This window comes from Lissotriton helveticus, chromosome 3_1, assembly GCF_964261635.1.
Source record: "Lissotriton helveticus chromosome 3_1, aLisHel1.1, whole genome shotgun sequence".
NCBI lineage: Eukaryota > Metazoa > Chordata > Amphibia > Caudata > Salamandridae > Lissotriton > Lissotriton helveticus.
In genome coordinates this window covers 1,101,561,913-1,101,585,986 of record NC_136061.1, presented here as the reverse complement: position 1 = coordinate 1,101,585,986, position 24,074 = coordinate 1,101,561,913, and the positions used below count along the sequence as shown (strand labels likewise).

Below are 24,074 nucleotides of genomic sequence, written 5' to 3'. Positions count from 1 at the left end.
ACAGACTTTTAAAATCTTTCAGATCACAGGAACACTGTCTGTGTAAATTATTGCACCAACAAATACGTGCTTGCATGAATTTATGTAGGTTATTGGCTTACACTTAGTTCTCCGTAGGCCACTACTACACAAAAAACAATGAATCCGGAATATACTTAAAAAGAGAACAAAAAAAAAAACACTGTCAATAGCACTCATGCATAGGACTTTGAAACAATCCTTTCTACCAGCAGAGTATAAGATTCTTATGGTGGTACAGTAACAACACAGGTCATCAAATTAAATAGAATGTACGAAATTCAATTTGCAAAAAGTCGTCACTAATTGCACACCAAACGTTTTGCAAATAGAAAAGAATTGTGTGAACTAACCTTTCGGCTGAAATGGTCAGGTCTCAAATTTTCGAATCGTAGTGGGTCACAATCCGACCTACTGCCCCGACAGACCACACCCATAATCTTGGCAGCAAATTATCTATGCAGAATCTGGTCACCGCAGTCTTGTCTGCCTGCTTCCATACCCGAAGCATGTGCCGTAAGATTTTCAGGTGGCTCCCAACCAACATCAGAAGGATTATCACTCAGGCGCTAGTCGTCAACAGACTGTACTACTGGAACACTCTACGTGGAAATCACTGCGCGCCTCCAAAAGAGACTACTAGACTGCCTCGACCTCCCCAGACAGACTAGCATCACTCAGAAACTCAAGAAGCATCACAAGCTTCTGATACAGAAGAAATGCCAGTTGAAGAGTTTGACCCATGCATACAAAGACCTTAACAACTAAGGACCAGGGAGGAGCCTAGCTCGCGGCCGTGATGGTCGCCCTTTAGCTCGGCTCCCGCAGCCCTCCGTCCTGATTGACTATCCTGTCTTCTATCCTGTCCGAGGACGACACATCTTTTGGGGCATTGAAACATAACGGCTTGTTCGTACTTACCATCCGACCCCGGGGTCTTGGTGTGCAGTGGCTCCGGAGTTGTGGCCTCCGAGGGATCGGGGCCTCTGCGAGACTTGGACCGGGACCTGGCCGGCGGGATCCGACGGCTCTCGGCCCCGGCCGAGAGCGAGAACCAGTGTTGGGAGCCGATGTGCGAAGAGCCCGGCGATCCTGACCCGGGCCTGCCCTGGTGGCCGCGCGGCCGACGTGGGTGAGAGGCCCCGGGACCTGATTCTGTGAAGGGGTCTCCCTCCGCCGGTGCTTGGTCCGGCGGCCCTGGTCCTCGGGGCCCGGACTTCGCTTGTTTGGGGCACCGGGGCTGGTGCTGGCGGAGACCCGTTTTGGGCGGATATCCTTTTGGCATCGAGGCCGCCCTTGCTGGGACCCCCGGAGCTTGTAAAGTCCTACATTTGCGAACTATTATTTCCGGGGGTCTTGGTGGGCGGCGATTGGGCTGATTCACGAAATGGCGGCCGACCCTCTGGAACGAGAATCACCCTGTGGCGGCGGGCCCGTGTTGCCTAATCGTGTGGGGAGCGGATCTGGTGGACGTGAGCCGACGGTCAGAGATATCCTGGAAGCCCTGAGATCCCTACACGCTTCCCTGGCCCTGGGAGTCTCGGTGGGTCCGCCACGATCTGCCGCCATTTTGGGCGGCCATTTCTTCTTGTCGCCCTCTTGTTTCGATGACTTCATTGCCTCGCCCCTCTCGATTGACTTGAGTGTCTCCGCCACTGATCGAAGATCGTGTAGTGCGCCGGTGACTTTGGGGCACCCTGCTTTTCATGGTTCGGACCCCGGGGACTTGGATGCTGTACTGCGACCATGTTCGACATTGTTGCCTGAAACTATTGGTGGACTGCCTCCTGTGCTTGCTTCGACGACTTTGCCTGCGTCTATAATTGGGGCCACCTCGCCCGATCCAGTGGCGCAACTGAACTCCTGTTTTACACTGATCGTGCTGCGATTGTTGATGCATCTACACTTTCGGTTCGGACTATTGCTCCCTTGTGGATCTATCTACCCCCCACGTGGCTATGTTAGTCACCATTCCACTCGACTATATGCTGATTTCGTATTTAGTATGTGGTTTTACATTGCCATGTGGTGGGTGGGGTTTGTCGCTCGAAAGGGTTGGGGGTGAAATGTACGACTTCTGTTTGATTCCCGGTATACGATTTAGTAGCATCATTGTTTTTAATCGTAGAAAGGTGGGCGGTCCCCTACTCTCAATGTTTTATAGCGCGTGATGGGGTGTCGTCCTGGTCTGTTTTTGAATGTGCTTTTCTGGTTGGGCGGAGGGCTGCGGCCGCCCGTTCGGATTATAGTTATTCTGCTCCTCCCTCCTGTCCTTTTTTCTTCGCTTTTGTTTTTTTTTTGTCTCGTTCTTCTTTCTTACTTCTCGCTATATTTCGGGTTCTGGTTTAGGGCGACAGGCACGCTGTCTGAAGGGTAGGCCATAGCCTTCTACAGGGGTGCAGGGTGGGACGGGTGGGTTGGGTACTATTTTTTGTTTGTCCTCTGGTTCTATGGCCCTTTTCTATCTCTTTTTCGTGAGGCCGCGTCTGTCCTGACCTCCTCTGGTGTGTTTCGGGTGGGGGGGGTGGCGTCGTTAATCCTCCTGATAGGTTTCGGCTGTCTTTCTCCCCGATCGCCATACCCCCACTTGGGCCGCTACTCCTTTTGTCTCCTGTCTTCCTGCCTCGGGGGGCCTGGGTCGGCGTGTCTTCTTCCTTTCATTTTTCTTATTTCTTTATTTCCCTTTTTATTGTCTTATTTTGTCTTCCCTCCGTTTTCCCTTCCCTTCCCCCTCCCCTTCCCTACCTCGTTCCCCCCCCCTTTTTCCTCTCGGTGTCCTAGAAGTTATTATGACGAGCTGGTTTTGGTTTATTGTCTTTCCGATCCCTCTGTTCTGGCTTGGTGGTGTCTTGGGTGGCGGGCATGTTACAAGAAGAATGCTCAGGGGCTGATTGTGTCTCACATATCCTGATTTCTTGAATGCATTGTATTATCCCCCCCGATCTTCTGGCCCCATGCCCCCTTATTAATGTTGCAGTTGGTTACGGGATATCGGATGCCTCCGTATTGAAAGTGCGCCTGTCATATGTCTTCTCCCCATATTATAAAATTAAGCCTTATTTACTCCTGTGTTTTAGCCCTTTGGTTCCTGAATTTTTTCTCCCCCTTTTTATGATTGTACGGCCTCTGCTTTGTATTGATTGATTATGTGATATTTGCCTGATGACTCCTGATTGTTTTGTACATTGCGGCCGGCCGGCTGGGTTGTAGGCCTTGACTTGTCTCTCCTTTTTGATTTCAATAAAGGTTTTCAAAAAAAAAAAAACAACTAAGGACCAGTGTACATCGACAAGGACCAGCAAGCATCAACAAACAAATTACCTTCCACCAACCAACCAGACACCTGAGATTTGCCTCCCTCTTCCTAGCCAACACCCCCCTAGTTGGAGGACAGGCCTTCCCTCACCTGGTGGCCAAAGCCTGGAAGGACCACCTCATCGCTCCAGGAATTCAGGAAAGGACAAATTTAGGGAAGGACTCAAGACCTGGCTGTTTGAATGAAGAGGCACCACAAATCAGCTAGCATCTCCAGCGCATTGAGACTCTCACAGATGATTGCAGCGCTTTATAAATCATGACTGAGTGATTGATCAATATTCATGTGGTAGGTCATAAATTGTGGCTCACTATGACCGGTGGACATCACAGGGATGGTGGCCTTCTGGGTCAGCACGTCACCATGTCTGTGACCGCATTTTAACAAAGCAATGTTCTTTTTTAGCATCTGTTTGTCTAGAAGAAAATGTAGCAGCATCTGTTTTAGAATGGTCAGTGGTCTCCTGGACCACTACCACTCCCCTACAACGTTTTTTTTTACATTTAGAAAGGGGAAGGAGTCCTGTAGGACCCCTTGCCTGTTACAAATGTGTTACCAGCTCAACTTGGAAGTGGAAACTTGTCAATGTTTTGCAACCGGATAATGGTCGCAAAACATTGTTACATACCATACAGAATCAATATTTAGAAGAGACGCCCTAAAAGTGCCCCTTACAAATATCAATTTGTTATGCCTTTATAAACCCATTTTGCGATTTTGTAACATGTTACCGAGTCCCAAAATGGGAGTAGTAGATTTTAAAAGCAATTTGTGATCACACACCCTTTGATTTTGCGAATTGCAGGCTTTACAACTGCAAAATGGCTTTATACATCAGGTGTCTAAGTCTTTAAAAATGCTTGTAGATGAGGTACAGAATTTTGAGTGTGAGCCATCTTGGCTAGAAAGAAAGGAACTTTGGTGACAATCGATTAAAATATGCCTGCCCGTAGTTTTTCACTTAATGTTGGTAATCCAGCAACAAACGCTTATGTGCAATCTAATTTCAGAAGAAATGTCTTCCGTGTCTATGTCATTTATAGAGAAGCCCTTTGTGTAACTATCTAATTTGAAATTATTAGAGCAACGATCTGGAAGGAGACCAAGATATCAGAAACGTGTATAACTAAGCTACACATTATTGTAGATGGGTTAGAATTCCCACATAAGACTATTAGCGTGCTTACAGAATGAACTGATTACCAATAAAGATTAGCTTCTAGACTAAAATATTAACCATTATTTTTGTGATATTCACATATCCACTGAAGGAGACAAGTTTTCCAGTGCATTTACGTGCTGGCCCATAATGGAGAAATTATGCTTACTTTAGAAAGTTACAATGTTGTACCTCCCAAAAAAAATGTACCTATGGAGTTCTCCAATTGAATCTTGCCCTAATGGGAGAAAGGCCAGTGATAAAAAGGTTTTTCTAGATTTGCTGCATTCCATTGTGGGTTTACAGAATGGCAGATCTTCACCTCCTTAACCCACCACCTGTTGCACGAGTCTCAAGTTGCTTTCTCCGAAACCAAGTTTCACAACTAGTTTACAACCAGAGATGGCAGGCACATCTCTCAACTATAATCCCCCACAACCAATTACATAGCACAACTGGATGTAAATGACCACGGCTATGGTTTTGGCTTCAAATTCCACAGACAGTTTGATAAGGAGAGAGTAGCCAGGGCAAGCAGAAAAGAGTAACTGGGCATACGTGAGAAGGGTATGACCTATGGCCAGGTGGTTATAAAGAAAGCTAGGAAAGTAAAATGGAAAATGCTTAGTCCAAGTGTGGTGCACTTAACAAGTGAGATGCTATAGGAATAATGTATATTCAGACACAGAGTATCTCATTATTATACTGCAACTTAGTTTTAAATATATATTCCAAGAACAAAAAAATCATTAGAAAATGCATAATTGGAGTTAATTCCCAAATTAATCTCAAAAGATATATTGAGTCCTGAATTTTAAAAGCAGAGCTTGACAGAAATACACTCCAGTTTAACATCATACAAAGCAACGAAAGTTGAGTTAGCTATTCTTGGATTGTTAATACTCACCGTAGTCTTTTTATGTTGTGCTTCAGACTCAGAATCAGAATCATCACTTTCTTCGATACTTTGATCTTCCTCCATATCATCTGAGTCACTACTAGTAATACCTTCACTTGATGACTCTGACGAGGTGTTTGAATCACTATCACTAGAACTTTCATCATCCTCTTTTCTACTTTTCTGTTGAGAACAAAATGAGCACCATTAGTATTCTTACTATAGTTTTTCATTTTCTGTTACCTACGTTCGATGATATAACTGCTTATACATTTTTTAAATTCAAACAGCACTTCTCAAATCATATGCACAAAAAACTAAAACAAAACAAAGGAAAGATTGACTTGGCCTGTACATTAACAGCAATGATACCTACTTAATAGGGTTCCTCACCAACTACATAACTAAAATAGGGTTAATTTTCAGTCACAAACCTAAAGCTATCAATACAGCAGCAATGCATAAACATTCACTTAAAACATCAGTCTGTGTTCATTAGTCAGAACAGTGAAAATTCATACATTATTTTCTGAACCAAGGTTTACTTCTGACACTAGCACTATTCACTAACACAAGATATGTTTGTGGTCTAAAGTGACGTAGGGATATCCAAAAATAGATTGGCGTTTAATTCCTTTAAGCCTATGACTACGTTATGCAGTTTTTAGAACTAAAACACTCACCCACCCTGAGAAGGTGTGCTTCCTCATAGGGAATCTCCTCACACCACAGACCGAAGGATAGATGGTTAAAAAGGGAGACGATCCTACAATGTCATAGGTGTGGGAGTAGGTAGCAGATGGCAGACACAGAACAACTGTTAACGCCACCTATTGTTGGGTTTCTAAGATTATTTATTCCTGTCTCCAGAGGGTAGAACTGAAAAACTTGAGGTATAATTCAACCCGATATGAAAGGTGGGTGGGAGGTCGAGATGTTTCTGCCTGTATTGAACCTTTAATGTAGATGGGAAAGATGTAGATCGGCCCAAAACAAACAAAATAAATCGCTCTGACAGCAGTAATCAATGAGATTCAAAGAATATGAATAAATACAATAAGCGGTGCTAGTTAAGACATTCAGCTACTGGCAGCTGGAGTCACTTAACTTAGGGTGTCAACTCTATGTCTATGGTTGAGAGGTGGACAGAACTGTGAGATTATCTTCCATAAAAAAGTGCCCCTCTAGTGAGGGCTTTAGTCCTACAAACTGAATAGTATGGAGATAGATACACAACAATTAACCCCAATCCATTTCTGTACATTACTACGTCACTTTAGACCACTAGCATCTTTTGTGTTAGTAATATCTCTAGGAGAATGTGCTTAGTGGTCTTATTTTGTTCCTCTGCCTTTAGTGATATTACAAATACCTTTTAATCACACTGAAAGTATAAAAAATGTATTTAACCATGAAAAAATGTAGAAAATATTTAATAGAAATATTTACGAAAGGATGACGTGCATATCGCTTAGAAGTTGGATTAAAAATAAAACTGCTCAGCATCACACAAGCAGTGTGGTCTGTATGAAGATGATGTGACAGGCATAGAAAATGTATAACTATAAACAAAAAATTATGGAAAATATATATTTATTGTCATGCCTTTTTAAAAAAATGAACAGTCCTCTATTATCATGAAATAAATACAAATGTGATTTTTCGGACATGGGTATAACATCAGGCTAGAACAAATTACGAATAAATATAATTAAATGGACAATACTCCAACTCCGCCTTTCTCAAGAGCAGATGTGTATACCAATGTTTTATACGTTTATGCTCAGGAGGCATGTACAAGTTATAATGAACTCCACACAGAAATGTTCAACAAGTTGGCACAAAAAAAGTAAAAACAAACCACATTACACAAGCTCCCTAAGCTACCTAAGCAAAGAAAGTGGGATAGGATAGCCAACTCCACTATGTACAAATCTACAGGTAAGGGAGATGAGCAGTCCAGATATTAAGAGAAAACACTAGTGGGGAGAGAAGCCAAGACAACCGCCTAAGCAATTGTACTTTCCACAGCTTTCCACTCTACTTTCAGGGTAGTAACATCAGGGATCTGAAGGAAACGGTGCCTCACTCACACTGCAGTCACTTACCTGACTGGTGAAGTACTGCCAAGGGATCCTTGTGGGCAGAACCTGTAACAGCAGTGGATTAACATGTGAGGCTGAGATTAAGGAGCCGCCCAGAAAAACAGAAAGGTAATAGGGAGTCTTGGCCCGAATCACAGAAAAAAACAGACCCAATTCCGCTGCTCCCTCCATAACTCCAAACAGGTAACTGATGGAGAAAAGCATGTTGTAAAGCCCTTCGGAAAAGGTGTTAGATTCTGCAGCTCTGCCTGAGGCAGTAGGGTTGCACAGATAATGGGTCTGGACCTTTCCAAAGAAAAGCCTTCAAAGTAAGAGGGGTGGGCTCAACAAGGACTGAGGCGTCCCCAGAATACCTTGGACTTGTGGTTGGAAAAACCCAAATGCAGTAGGGGAGCCACAACAATAGGGCTGCCATCATGGAAATATTGAAGAATGCAGAAGAGGTAAACGGCCGTTACATATAGTGGAAAGACTATATCATGTTTGATTCTGCAGTGAACGGATTCAAACTAAGTAGACAACACCAAACACCAGATATGGCTAGACATGTGAGAAGACAAATCGATGACATTGTGAAAGTGCTGGCAATGGAGAAACCTCGAATGTATACACTTGTCAGCGTGCTCCCACTAGCAACTATTTAATCTGTAAAGATTTCCTGAGACCGTGGATGGTCTCGCCGAGCAGCAAGATGGCCACTCCTTGGAGGGCTCTGCTGGCCGAGCTAAAAATCCAACCATTGAGGGCGTCGCTTGGGCACGGAGCGTGATGGCCACAAGTTGGTGAAGCTCCTTCCTTCTGCAGCCTAAACCACACATCCGAGAAATGCCCCAAAACCGCAGCTTGGAGTCTACTCAACCCTCACTTTTATTCCGCAACCGCAGAAGACGCCGGGGACCGCGGCATCACAGATCAAGAATGGTGCGCCGACTGGGCCCAAAAGCCTCATGCTCGAGTTTGTGGAAACCGCCGGGGACTTACAAGGGACACTGGTGTTGTGACTGGAACCCCGGGGCACATTCAATACTGACTCAGCAAGTTCATGAGCATATCCCCGACTTCTAATACAGTCAAGAGTTGGTCGCCCCACCTAAAGCGGAAACGAGAGAGGCGTGAGGAGAGACTGCCGCCCAGCCTGCATCCGTGGCGGACTGTGCGAGCGCTGCCCTGTGGAATACCCTGGGGCGAGTGCAGCCACGTTCGAACCGAGTGGCCGTGGAATTGATTGGCAGGTTGAAAGAACGCACTGGGTACCAGGGGGTAGAAGTAAGCCGGGAGTTCCCCCTCGTCCAATACTTGCTAAACTCCTAAATTTCAGAGACTGCGATATCATACTGCAAACCGCTCGATCGAATCCTGCACTCAAATATGAGAACAGCGAACTGTCCTTTACAGGTTTCACCGTAACAGTCCAACGGCAAAGGAGAACCTTCCTTAATGTGAAAAGACAATTAAGGGACAGAGATATCTGCTATGCAATGTTGTTCCCTGCAAAACTCCTGGTCAAAGCAGACGGCAAGGCCTGGTTTTTTGAGACTCCAGAACCAGTGCAGGAATGGCTGGAAGGTTGGAGGCAGACGAAAGATCACAACGCACGACGAAGAAGGGTCCCTTTTCTCACAGTCAGTCATTCTCAGGCTATTGACCCACAAAGCTTGACAACTGCAGAGGACCCCGTCCGCGGCACCATTTTATCGGACTTTGCCCTGGAAACATGTATCCGAAGAATCAAGAGGACATTACTTACGCGAAGTGACTATGTTAAAAATAGAGTTTGTTCTTGTAAATGGAATGGGGATACGTCATGCGGGCAGACGGCCGCATGGGAGGTATTTCAGAATGTATAGTTAGTTTAGAAGATTAGAGCGACAGGCACTCTGCACTATTGAGGAATTGGGCAGTTTTAGGCCCAGAGTACAGGTAAGCAGGAAGGGGGATGTTGAGGTTTATGAGTTTAAGCATTTCAATTGCCTGACAGCCAAGTACAGCTTACAGTCGGGTATGGGTAGGATGGTGCCCAGACATCAATATCTGATGGCCCTAGCAGACTAGCACTCAGCGAAGAACACAGTGGCATTAACCAGTGGGATGAGACTCAGGATTAGACGGGGAGGTGTAGCGGTGGCAAAAATAGGCTCAGCGGGTGATAAGAAACTCAGGCTTTTATCCTCGTATGTTATTGGTTTAGGAGATAAACTGAAGAGGGGAATAGTTTTACATTTTTTTAAACAACATACCCCAGACGTGGTGTTGCTCCAGGAGACACACTTGGTATGAAACACATGTAGGGCACTGGATAGTACTGGATAGTATTTGCACTCTCTCTGTTCTCCCCCTCTTGATGAATCTATAATTGCTAGTCACGTTGAAAACTAACAAACATACCAGTGAGAGACAAGTGTACCATCCAGAACCTACTTGTACCTAACCTGATTATTAAGGCTTAGGCTAGGGGAGCTCTCATTATAGCGCCAGGACACCGTTTGGTAACAGCGCGCTCTATAAATGTGATAAATATATAAAATAAATAAATTTCAATACCTAGTGACTGTAACATGTATAATTGCCATGCTGTCTATAATAAAAAGAATTATTAAAAAAAAAAAAACATTGTCCGGTTATTTTTTTGGGGTAGCTGGTACAGAAAAAATCTGGCACAGCCCTCTCATACGACCCAGATTCGGTAATCGGACCCTGGGGGCTCGGTGATCCTATCCAGTGCCAGCAAGGAAAGTTGTAAAACTTGGCCTACCTGTGACCTGGCGCAAGGTGTATGGCGTAGAGGAGCACGCCAAGACTGCTTGGCTAGAGACGCCCTGCGCTGCCAAGCTGGTTGACCAGATTTGGGCTTCCGGAGCTTATGGGCGATATTTGCACCCATTGCTGTGACCTGTGAGGGCAGCCCGACTTGCCTATTATCCCATACCGGTGCTGGGAGCCATGTTGGCCGGGTAGCTGATCTTCTGTTGTCGTGGAACGGATCGCAGCTGTGTGGAGTAGCGGCACTGGGGCACCCGTGCTCCAGCGAATTCACCTGGTGAGTGTTGAGGTCTCCCCGGGTTATGCACACTGCGACACAGCATTTAACAGATTATCTTACCAGTCATCTTCTGTGCTACTCCCCGACATGAAGTTTCAGATTTGTGTGCTGGGGGGGGGGGGGGGGGGGGGGGGGGGGTATTGGGCACCGCCTACATGCTCGACTAGAGTAAGTGACACAACACTTATTTATGAGTCAGTGGCAAATGTCCTGGATGGACTTTTATTCTCCACTCATCACACATGGAACTCTGCTCCTGAGACTGCCTTCGTAACATCGTGACCGGACTCCATTCGCTGCGCCACTAACGCGCACTCACTGGCCGTCTACTGCTTGGCAATCATCACTATATGTGGTTGTCAGTATTAATGCAACGCAATTGGGCTTCCATATAGCTTCCACCACTGTGCAGAGGTGCAGAATAGCGGTTTTGCGATACACCCACATCCTCAGCAGTGTCTATTGCCCCAGGCAAGCCTTGACTACCACAACTGCCCACTGCATTTTGCAGCCCCCTGCAGCATCCACTGGCTAAGTACAGATGACACTAGCCCTACAGAGTCTGCTCGTGTCCCCCTTGCCGGTGGAAACCTGGGTGTGGTGGGGTTCTGGGGCTCTCCAACCCTCTGCCTGCCGCTTCCCATGGATGCATGTTCGTTGGCTAGACTCATGTTGATTACGTTATATCATGAGCAAGCACAATGTTAAGCAGTCCAAGCTCTCCTTCGAGGGCAGTCGCCTCACTCACCAGACTGACCAGGGCCAGGATGCTGACCTCACCACAACACATCAGGAAATAAGTGACACACAAGACTATGATCTCCATGTGTTACTCATAGAGGTGAAAACAAGCCTACAAACTATTGATGCCAAACTTGACCTCCGTACCAGCCGCTTAGCCATGTTAGGCGACATGTCGACACACATGAAAAGAGACTGAGCCAGTTGGAGAACCGAGTGTCAGATGCAGATGATTTCCAAGCGGAATCAAAGGAACATTTGCTGTGGATGGATAAGGTAATCGACCTTATAAAAGCGAATAATAAAGATTATGGGGCATGCTGCAGACGCAATAATCTCCGCAAAAGTGTTTTTTTCAGAAACCATAGTCATCTCAAGAATGGAGATCTATTTCGAGACCCTGTTGCATGATCTTTTTGGAAATTACCTATCGGCTGTCTTTATCATGGAGGAGCCCACCGCTCCCTTGGCACTAAACGCCTTGTGGGTGCTTCGGCTCACCCAATAATCGCCCGTCTGTTGAATTATCAGGACTGTGATACTATCCTGAGACTGGCTTGCGAATGCAGGACGATACAATACCAGGTTACCATGTCCTTCTACACAAACTTTATCCTATCAGTCTCAGTGGACCGCTGAGACTGTCTACCTTCCAAGAAAAGTCTACATCAAGCTGATACCATATGCTCTTCTATATCTAGCTAAGCTGAGGATCTCCTCCAAGGATAAACTTATGCCAAGTCTGCAATGGCATTTGCTAAACATATTACCTAGGCATTGCGTTCCCCGACAACCTCCCCTTATTACGAGTCGTGGTCCCAGCTTACCGACAATGACTGATCATTTCATGCATCGGTCATACCTGTAACTATGACTCTCTAGGAGTGCCTAGGGACTTCGCCGAGAACCTCCAAAGCGTTTTGAATATTCAATTGCTTGTTATTCTATTTCATTTGCTTAATGTTACAGAAATGCTGTACTAACACAGATTCAACCCCACTAAACAGGGCAGCCTCCAGACTTAATAGCTTGGTCACCCAGCCGATGACGACAAGGTTGTTTAGCCTGGTGTTTCTTTGTCCCTAGGGATGATTCCCAATCCACTTTTTCAAAGAGTAAATCTTTTTCTTTGCGCCTGCATGTCTCAACCTGTTTGGGTGGTTGGTTTGGGTGGAGGGTGGTATAGGGCCAGATCACAGGACTGCTCTTGACTGGATTGGGGGGGGGGAGGGGTCGAAGTAAACTGGGTGGTTCCAGAGGTAAATGGTTGAACTGTTGCTTTTTTCCTGTGTCCTTGTTCTGCCCTTTGTTCATACCACGCTGTCGCAATACTGCAGTTTGCAACTGCCCATCATTTGCTCTATGACACTGGACACTCGCAGGATAATTTTATGTCAATTTCTTGCATATAGTATGTCCATAATATATCCTGCATAACATGGAATGTCCACAGGCTCAATACTTATAGAAACACGCATCTTGTTCATGCCTATCTCAACAGGCCCAAGACAGATGTATGATTTCTGCAGGCAATACATTTGCGTGGCTCAAGAGCATTTGGGCCTTGTGCTCCCTGGTGGAGGGGAGATCTACTCATTAACCTACTCAAATTATGCCTGGGGTGTCACTGTGCTGTTGCGCACAGGTCTCCCATGGCAGATGTCCCAATCACTTGTTGACCCTTAAGGCAGGTATGTTTATATTAGCAGGCTACCTGCATGGTAGGCCGGTGATGTTGACTGCTGTGTACGGACCCAATAGTGATGACCCCCAATTTCTTTACTAGGAACTCAGGCGAAAAATCTCTAATCTCTGCACCTGCACCATCATATGGGGTGGTGATTTTAATGCTATAATGGATGACCACATGGACCGTTATTGGAGCCTCTGAACGTCTGCATCCATACGCCACGACAACATTAAATAAGATCACTGAAGACAGTTACCTAGTAGATGCTTGGAGACAGATACCTTCAAGCCTGGGAGGGCACTTGTATTTCAGTTTATCGCAATGCCTGGTCTACTCTGGACTTTTGACTGGTGTCCCGAGATGTCTAGACATGGGCATCCTCGGTATCTCACTTACCATGTACCCTCTCGGATCATGCACCGGTCAGGTTGAAGATCCAGATTCCACAAGCTCCACCTCAGGCTTTCTCCGAGCAGGAGCATTACTACATGCATATTCAAGGAGGAGATTCGTAAAGAAATAACAATACTTTAAACGCAATGTGGATTCCACACTATGAGAAGCATTTAAGGAGGTACTGCGGGTGTTTGCATTAAAAAACAAGCAGGAGCGGTAGACCCAAGAATGCATACCTCAGCACCCCCACTAGCACCACCTTGAAGGTCTGGGACTCTGTTTCCACTGATGATAGATGGACCACCTTCCCCTCTCCCTTCACGCCCATACATTTCAATCCCGCCTTCCCCCCAGCTACACTTGAGGGGCCATTTAGGGCCTGGAAGGACGGAGGCTGCCTAGCACTCACACATCTATTCCACAATTATGACCCGCTCACACTTGAGAACTGCAGGAGGGATTATGGTGTGCCTGAGGGTGAGCGGTACCACCACACTCAACTACTACACTGGGCACTCTCCCCCCAAGTGAGGGAGGCGGCAACTCGGCCCCTCACGCGCTTCGAGGTCTTTTTGACCAAAAATAAGTCCATGAAGGGGGCCATTACATTCATCTATAGGCTCCTTCTTACCACTACAGTTTCCCCTAGACCCCGGTATATGCATATGTGGGAAGGAATCCTCCAACATGACATCTCGGACGCCGATTGGACTCACCTATGGTCCGACATCTCCAACTTTAATCATTCAGTGGAGCTTAGGGAGGCACATATGAAAACCATGATGGACTGGTACCTCCACCTCGCCAAACTAAAACTAATTTTCCCGGGTACCTCTGATAGATGTTGGAGAGGCTGTGGGTTCTTAGGGGATTTCCGGCACATCTGGTGGGATTGCCCCATTATTCGGCAATTCTGGGAGGAAATTTTGGCCCAAATTAAAGATATGATGGGATACCCTATTCCTACCTCGATGGCCGCTACTTTGTTAGGTCTCCGTGATCCTACTCTCGAACACCAGACTAGGGCGAATAAGAGGATCTTGTGGCTCTGTATTGGCGCGGCAAAAATTACTTTGACGCCAGCATGGAAGAAAAGGGAGGCCCCGGCCATGTCTCTATGGCATACGAGGCTCTGGAGGCTGCTCAGTATGGAAAGGATGGCAGACATTTTTTTAGACGACTTCAAGAATTTTGAATTTCGCTGGGGCCCACTGGTGACATTCCTCTCTAAGGGCCTGCCTTCCGCAGTCTGTCCACCTAGCGTCCGCGCTCTCCAGCTATTTCAGATCTGACCCCCTGTAGCTACACTCCTGAGTCCTTGTCCTGTGCTTTACGCTACCACCACTGGGGAGGGGAGGGTTCAGTTTGGGGTTTTAGTTTGTTATGACGTCCCTTGTATAACTCCACTAAAGTGGCGCGTGCCAAGCTACATACCTACGGCAGGGTCCCTTCGCACTTTTGGCAGCTTCTTAGGTCCATCTGCCCGGGAGGATTAACCGATAGATTGCTTTGTGTTGTCTCTGTACAACTGGGACTATAGAGCGCCCTCTTCCCCCATGGACTACTGCCGGCTGATTCCCGTGCTGGCTCAGTAGCATTCCTTGGAAGAGGGACCTAGTGCACAAGCCTGGACCACGAAAACCCTTCTCCAATCTGCTGTGTCGCTCTCAGGGGACTATTATGGCTACCCCCTGCGTGGGAAGTTGTGCGGGATTGTCGCATTTTTTCACTAAAACGTTTAATAAACACAATTTTCACAAAAAACAAGCAGGGGTCTTGAAGGCCATCGAGTGAACCCTAGCTCCTTACAGATTACAATATTTGCTGATGATCTACAGTCAGTTGGGCAATTCCTCCCATCATTACAGACTGCAGGTTCCCCATTCCCAACACTTCTTGATACCCTACCATACTACCAGCTACGAGCCATGTGCTGCGTACTTCATGACCCCTTTCCTGCCCTTCCTTCGGCTCTTCCGGCACTGGAACACATTCTTTTTTTTTTTCTTTTTCTAAATCTACTGGAACACATTCTCACTATTCGTAAGCTAATAACACACTCTACAATAATATGCAGATCTCTGGAGCTGTGGCGGGCTGACACCGACCCAGCCATCACAGACTCACAATGGTCTTTTTGCTGTGGACAGATAAAACTTCTCTCACCAAACTACATAATGAGATTAATCCAGCAAAAATTCTTGCACTGCATTTATCGCACCCCTATACAACTGGTTCAAATGGGATTAGCTCCCAACCCTGGTTTGCGCTGCAGGGCCTCACAGGCCTCCTTACTCCTCCTTGCAGGGCAGTGCGCAGAGGTTGGTGCTTTCTGAGGGGCGGTGTATGGACACATAAGAATGATAACTGGTCAGGGGCAATCTCCCCTGGTGGGCCCATTGGGTTATGTTAAAGATATCCCTAATATATTTCGCCATCCTGTCGCCATGTTGCTCCTACTGGTCAAGAGCAGAGTGACCATACACTGGAGCAGGCGTCCCACTATCAAGGCATGGCTGCATGATATCACATTTTGACAAGAAAAATGATCTACCTTTTGGGAACTGATGCCAGTCCACTCCTGTCCAAAAGACAAATGGGAGCCATTTACATCTTGGCTCTGTCAAAAGGACTCTGACTAACACACATTCGACCAAAAATAATTATCATACCTTGCTAGCGCCGTGCCCGTTCCTCTTGCAGAATAGAGAAGAGTGTTTGCTCTTCAAAGCAGTTCACTTATTCCACTGTATAGGAGCCCCTTAATGTACTAGATTACCCTACTATCAATAGTCCTCAACCTGTGCCTAAAATGTTCGACTGTATTGACCAGTAAGCAATTGTTATTGTATGATGCCTATCATGAATATGGTATATTTTTAATGCAAACCTTGACAAAAGGCTGAAGAATGCTCTACAGGGCAGTGTAATTTCAAACACCAATGGAGTATTAAAAATGCAAAGGGTGAGGCAATACCAACGCAGGAAAGTGGCTACACAGTTATTGCAAGAAACGTTTCAGTATAACCGCGAACATAAGAAATTCCTGTATTTGTTAATTAAAATATCAAGTTCAGGAGTGGCACTGTGGGTAAGGTACATTACTTGATAGGAAATATAGGTGGCATATATGTGTATTTGTGTGGCCCCGCTATGGCAAACTCATTTTAATTTTACCTTTTAATGTACCCAACAGCGATATTTAACAATTGTTCAAACCCAATGGAGGAAATACTACACAAATAACCAGAACACAGCCATCTTGTTGAGTGTCTTTAAAAGATCATGCATACTGCTTTGGGCAGGTCTAGCGCTGCTTGAATTCCACATATTAACGCTTCAATGGCACTTAATGTGATCATTGAACAGATTGATTCAATAGATGTGAAGAGAGCTCACCATTGCAACACAAGATGGGTATTCTTATTTTTTGCCCCGATAAGTCATATTGGCATAAACACTTCTCTATGTAGGATCTAAGCACTTGGGAAGATCTTCAAGGATGAACAACTTATATACAGCTCGAGCAAGGAGCTACACCATGGGTATTGCGAATCTGTGGGTGGAAATATTTAGAAGCCGACATGGACCTAGCAAGTTAGAATTTTAACAGACAAACCTATGTGTGACAAAATAACATAACTGATAAAGTAATTCTTGGCAGGGCAGAGTCATCTGTGCCCGGGAGAGGCTTGCTCAGCCAATATGCAGACTTTGGTGTTTCCCACCAATTAAGATGGTGTGAACCTACCCTATCTAGTGTTAGACTTTACATGCTGATATGCTTTCTGGAGGCAGGTTTAACCCCACAACAGTGCACAGCGCACTTCAGCTTCCAAATTAGGACCTGGGTGGACTGTTCACCTATAAGGGAACAATTATTATGTTGACTTGTTCTGTCAACTAAAAGGATGTGACCTTATGGAAGTTGTTAATCTAAATCGAATAGGAATGTCATTTTTCAAGACCAGTGTATGGAAATGCAGGCAAGGAGGCCGGACACTCAGCATTTCAGGAGGGTGTTTGCACAGACAGGCCTGGAAGCTGCAGTGTTATATCTTATGAGGCTCAGAATAAAGTACAACAAAGATGTTTACATGTTTCTTGAAGAAGACGCAGCCCAACACTTTTTGGCAGGGGTGGTCGACAGGTGGACTCAGACTAACTTCCCCGAGATTTGTTGAATTGCAAGTTTCTGTTTACCGCCTGTGAGAGAAACTGGCTCAGTGCCAGGGAAGATGATGAGATAGTGTGGTGAGTAATCGTACACTACGTATTTGGGAAACATAAGGCACATTTATGATTATGAGATAACATTGAGCTAAGTTTCATATTTCACCTGTTCACGGTCTCCTCCACTTACCCCTCACAATATAGGTCTCTCTGCATGTTGCATTTGGCAACTGTAGTCTAACTATTTAGAATGTAAAAGGGGTTGGGGAGGACGGATGACAGTGGGGGGTGAGTGACTGACTATAAGTGAGTGATTAGGTGTCTCAGTTAATATATGGGTGAGTGACTGGATGTGGGGATGTTTGTATCAGTTTGTCAGTTGGTGTCTAAGTGGCTGTATAGGTGTGTCAGTGTGGTATGTGAGTGGCTATATGGGTGATTGGTTGGTTGTCCGAGTACCTAAATAGGTGTCTGAGTGTCTCTGTGTGTGTGTTTGTGTTTGTGGTGTGGGGAGGGGGGCAGGGTGTGACTGCCTGTGTGAGTGGGTGAGTCAGTCAGTGGCTGTATGGGAGTGAGCGTGTGCTGTGTTTGTGTGGCTGTGTAGGTGAGTGGATGTGTCAGTGGTGTATAGGTAAGTAAATGGGTATGTGAAAGGCAGTATAGGTGAGGGATGGGGTATATGAGTGACAGAGTGGCTGTATGGGTGAGTGTGTGTGTGAGTTAGCGACTGTATAGGTGAGTGAATAAGTGTTAGTATCTGTATGAGTAAGTAAGTGCTGTGTGTGCAACTGTATGGGTGAGTGAATAGGTGTATGAGTAGCTCTATGAGTGACTGCCTCAGTGTGTGGCTCTATGAGCATATCAGTGGATATGTCAGTGCCTGTATTAGTGAGTGAATGGGTGTATGAGAGGCTGCATGGGTGAGTGAGTGGATGTGTGTGCAGCCCTATGAATCAGTGAGTGGTTGTGCAAGTACTGATATGGGTCTGTAAATGGGTTTGTGAATGGTTGTGTGGGAGTGGGTGCGTTAGTGATTTTGTAGATGATGTCATCAGTGATGCCATTTTTAGATGTCATCAGTGATGTCACTGACCATGTCATGAGTGATATAATATCTGAGGTCAAGAGCAGTGCATTGCCGGGCACGAGTTAGAGTTAGCTCAGCTAACTAGAACGTCTGCGTTTCACTGGTTTTGTACGAGTGAAACCTGAGCTCTAATGTCCCTGAAACCTTTGTTTTTTTCAGAGAATTTCTACCGTTTTTTAAATGCCAATTCCTAACTATAATGTCCCTGTTACCTTTGTTTTTTTCTGTGAATTTTTAAGGTTTTGTAAATACACTGGAAGGTACAGTAGACCAACAAACTCAAGGTATACGTGAACAGAGTCTATATTCGATGAGGCCCCCAACCTAAAGGGCATTTCCAGCTTACATCAAGTTTTAGATATAGGCCTAACACACACGATGACAATTATGTGATAAAATGGGAGATGGAACTTATAAAAGAAAATAGATAAGAAGAGTGGGTGGCTATTTGGCAAAGACTTACAACAGCTTACATCTGCATTAAATTCAAGAAAAATGCCTTCAAGGTACTCACCAGGTGGTACCTAAATAAGGTTACACTTAAGGCATGTTATGTTATGTTATGTTATGTTATTTAAGTTTTTATATAGCGCAACGGATACTCAAAAAGAGTGTCCCGGCGCTTTGAGTAAGGGGAACAGGTTCAGAATAACATAACACAATTAAAAAAGAAAACATCACAGACACAGAGAACAAGGAAGAGCGACTAGGGAGGCCTACTGGGTAAACAACCAGGTTTTAAGACCTCTCCTAAAGTCCAAAAGACTGGTCGCTCCCCGAAGTAAGAGTGGAAGCGAATTCCACATCTGTGGGGCCAGCAGACTGAAAGAGCGGCCGCCCAAACGAGCTCTCTTAATACGAGGGACGGCCGCCATAAGCAACGATTCAGACCGCAGAGAGCGGCCCGGCTGGTAAAAGACCACTCTCTTTTGGAGATGTTTTGCTCCTACTGCGTGGAGTGCCTTATAGGCCAATATCATGGCTTTAAAAGCGATCCGTTTACGGATCGGTAGCCAGTGCAAAGTCCTCATAAGCCCGGAGGCGCTGGCGCGTCTGTTTAGACCAAAAATGGCCCTGGCCGCCGCGTTCTGCGCAACCTGAAGCCGCTGCAGCAGGTACTCAGGTAGGCCCAGGTACAGAATGTTGGCATAATCCAACCTGGAGCCTATCAGGGCCTGCACTGTCAGCCTCCTATGCTCCTCCGACAAAAGAGGCAGGAACCTCCGCAGCATTTTTAAAAGACCGAAGCAGGTGCCCGTCACCCCAAAAATCTGGGCTTTCATTGACAGTCCCCCATCCATCTTAACCCCCAAGTTCTTAACCATAGGGGAAGAACCGGACGGAGGGAACATGTCAATGGGCCACCAGGCCTGCCAGCTAGGCTCCGTATCGCACCCGAAAAAGAGTACCTCGGACTTATCGGAATTGCACTTGAGGCTGTGCAGTTGGAACCATGCAAACACCGCCCCAAGGCAATTCCGGATACTCTCCCCGTCAAAGTCGGCCCCTCTCTCGCAAGAGAAGAGGAGCTGGGTGTCGTCGGCATATGACACGATCCGGACACCGAAAGACTCCACGACGGCCGCCAAGGGGGTCAGAAAGATGTTAAAGAGGGTCGGGCTCAAATTAGAGCCCTGAGGGACCCCGACTCCCAAAGGCGGCATCACAGCGGTGTCAGGCGGCGTCCAGATCGTTTGCCGGCGGTCGGCAAGAAAGGATGAAAACCATTTGAGCACCGTCCCCCGCAGGCCAATCTCATAGAGTCTTGCGAGAAGGCCATCATGGGGGACGGTGTCAAAAGCCGCCGACAGGTCCAACAACACCAGCATGACTTTACCCCCGGTATCCAACACTCCCTTGATGGTTTCAGAAACCTCAAGGAGCGCGGTTTCGGTGCTACGATTAGTACGGAAGCCAGACTGGGAGTCATGCAAGATCTCATGAGACTCCAAGAAATTGGAGAGCACCGACTGGACGTGCTTCTCCAGGATTTTAACGAGGGCCGGCAACAGCGAAATCGGTCTATGATTGGCTGGGACCTTCGGGTCGAGCCCCGGTTTTTTTAGCAGCGGGATGACCATTGCCTGCTTCCATCCTGGCGGAACCACTCCCAGACTCAACGAAAGATTGAGAAGAGGGTTCGCCAGTGGGTTAACCACCTCCGCCAACTTACCCAAGAGCTTAGCTGGGCATGGGTCAAGTGGCGACCCCAATTTTAAATTGCCCATAAGTGCTAAGGAGGCAGAGGCCGGCAAAGATGGAAACTCGGCCAAGACGGCGCCCTGCCAAACGGGAGGGGAAAGGCCAGCCGCGGGAGTAGTCGATGTTTCCTCAGGCGCTCCCGATGGAAAAGAGTCCTGTATAAGCTTTATCTTGGCCGTAAAAAAACAGGCAAGATCCGCCGCCCAGGACTCTAGGGGCACCTCATCCGACGCGACGGTCCGAGGAGAAATAAATTCTCTCACAATAGTAAAGATCTCCTTACTAGAGTTCGAGGCTGCGTCAATTCTACCCGCAAGATAGATTTTCTTTGCGAGGCGGATATCCCGATGGTAAGCATTCACCACGAGTTTATAGGCAGACCTGTCCTCACTGTCATAATGTGCCCGCCAGGCCCTTTCGGCTACCTTGCACTGCTGCCGCGTAGCCCGCAGTGCAGCAGTAAACCAAGGGGCCGAGACCCGCCTTGATGTTAAGCGGGGAGGCAGCACCGGGGCCAGATCATCAAGCCTATCCACAAGCCACTCCTGCAGGGACTCCAAGTCTCTCTCCAGGTCCCCGACAAGAGGACAGGGGTGATCCACGGCGGCCTGGGCTCTGGCACACGGATATATACCGGAAGGATTGTCAGGTGAGGGGCCTATTTGGTGCTCTTCAACATGCTCAGTCCTATTAAAGATATTATTGCAATTTCTCTTACACTCGATCCAGTTGTGATCCTGCTAGACCACTGTGGAAAGTATAGGGTATGGACCATGCATTCCCCTTTGGGACAGCTCATTACGCAATTTCTCTTAGATGGTAGAATGACCTAGCCCACTATTGAAAGCTGAAAGCTTCACCTCCACTGGGCTTATGGTGGACAACGGTCTGGAACATTTACACAATGGAGGGAAAAAAAGGTATTACTAGTAGATAGAATGCTCATATTTAAAAAGACTTGGAAGCCATTTAAGACCTATACAAGGACCCGAGGGAGCGGGGTTGGGGGCACGTTGGAGAATGTTAAAATGTTCCTGAATTGATTAGAAAGAATTGGTTATCATAAAATGTCAGGCTCCTCAGAACACGACCCCACCATTCTTGAAGTAGCGTAGAACACGTAATGAAGTAAAGACATTTGTAGGCCACAAGCTCCCAATTTCCCTGAAATAATGATGGGTCAGCTTAGTTATCTTCCCCACGGGACGTATGGACTTGTCTCCCCCCGCCCCCACCGCCCCCCCATGTGTCCTCCCCTGGATTTTTCCTTTCTCTTCCACTTTAAGGTGTTATTACAATGCACCACTGTCGAAGATTCATATTATGGGTTTTAAAACTTTAAAATAAAATTGGGGGGGGGGGGGGGGGGGGGTGTGCGCAAAAATGTTGCCTTTAACAGTCTTTAGTTATTATTTAAATGTAAAAGCACCAAAATGGTTCTGAAATTGTAGATACTGAAAGTGTAGAGTCTCCTCACAAGTCTACAATTTATGACTACCAATGATGATACTAAGATGCAGACCAAAACCTCAGATGTGAAGCCAATCTAAGCTATAAGAAGATTTTCTAGAGCAAAGACAGAGGGTTGTAAACTAATTTCGGGCAGCTTCAGGCGCCTTTTAGTTCTTCAAAAACCACACTAAACATTAAACATACATTTACTTCTTAGCTCTTGTATTTACCTTCAGTTTCAATTTGTCGGTTCTGTTATGCAGAAGCTGTGCTTTGTTCAGCTCTTGGCTACATTCCCGGCTGCCTCCTCCTGATGTTTGAGTTTTCAGTTGTCCTGATGAATTTGCAGTAGTAGTCGATAAGATAGCTGTACAATTAGTAGAAGCTGCTGTTGCACTGTTCCCATTTATTGCTCTAGTAACAGCTTGGAAAAAAAATATTTTAATTATTAAACTACCCAAATATGCTTTTAATTATTTTTTTTTAACATCAAGACTTAGCTTTGATGAGGGGTAGAAAGGTGACAAACAAATAGAACCAATACAATACAATGGTCTCTTCTTGATGTATTTTCTATTTTTTTGTTTTAAAGGTAATGGGTCTTTGCATGCATTGTTTTGTATAAATCAGATTATTAGCAATAATTCTTCATATAATCAATATGAAATACATCTAAAACTTACTGCCTGAACAAATGCATCTAAACATAAAAGTCTCTTTCGCTCTTCTTTACATGTTGTAGTCCCTGTCCCGCAAATGGGGAGGGATTGAGGGCGGAGAAAGAAATGACAAGACTCCAAGATACCTAAAATCTGAATTTTGCAACATAAAACAGTTAATGTTTAAGGCACAATGCTCCTCTGTGAAAACATCTGCGGCACACTGTAGGAAGAAATGCGTTACTTACCTGTAACTGCAGTTATCCAGTATTGGTGTCTTTCATAGATTCACATGCCTGAATCATTCCCCGTCATTGAGACGGGAGTCTCCGGTACATAGAAAAGTAATGTCCTATAGACATATAAGGAGAAAAATAGGCCTAAGGGCCTCGCCTTAGTAGCCTATCTATGTCCTTTTGTAAAAAGGACCAAACTCCAGAAGGTAGCCAATCAGCTATCACCTCCCTCTCGAACCTTCCTGTCAGGAGCCTCAGTCTCTCAGATTTTCGTATGCACCAAGCCAGGTAGGCGTAATACTGTTAGAGAGATAAGTGAGTCCTTCCAGGGGAGGCGGGAGGGTTGCATGTGAATCTATGGAAGACACCAATACTGGATAACTGCAGTTACAGGTAAGTAACGCATTTCTTATCCAGTATTATGGGTGTCTTTCATAGATTCACATGCCTGAATCAGAGTAGCAAGCAATACATTATGCACATTTCTGATGGAACAGCATATACCAGTCTGTAGATAATACATATCATGCGACTATGAGCCATCAATAAGTAACAAGAAATAAGTAAATAAATGTGCAAACCAGCGAAGGATGGTGGGAAGGAGGAAGGCTCACCTCATTGGAATAGATGGCGAAGCACAGCCTGGCCCACTGCTGCATCCTGCATCAGTTCCGTATCCAGGCAGTAGTGCCTGGTGAAGGTATGCGGCGACTTCCATGTCACCGCTCTGCAAATGTCCAGTATTGGCACCCCAGCGAACAGTGCAGCCGATGTGGACATAGCTCTTGTAGAATGAGCTCTTACTTTAGAGTGCAATGGCCGTCCGGCTTGGTCGTGGCAAAAGGTAATTGCCGAAGATATCCATCTTGAAATACTTTGTTTGGAAAGCGGCATGCCTTTCC

The 24,074-nt window shown here is 46.0% G+C and overlaps 1 protein-coding gene across 15 annotated transcripts in view; it reads right to left on the bottom strand.

Moving 5' to 3' along the window:
• The window catches only part of BAZ2B (bromodomain adjacent to zinc finger domain 2B), a 1,221,971-nt gene that overhangs the window by 914,616 nt on the left and 283,281 nt on the right, over nucleotides 1-24,074 (bottom strand). For all 15 annotated transcript variants that reach the window (XM_078681689.1, XM_078681691.1, XM_078681692.1 and 12 more), the window contains exons 6-7: nucleotides 22,508-22,701; nucleotides 5,401-5,574 (exon numbers count right to left, since the gene is read on the bottom strand). In XM_078681689.1, the coding sequence (XP_078537815.1) occupies nucleotides 5,401-5,574; nucleotides 22,508-22,701 (368 nt within the window). The remainder of the gene's footprint in view (nucleotides 1-5,400; nucleotides 5,575-22,507; nucleotides 22,702-24,074) is intronic.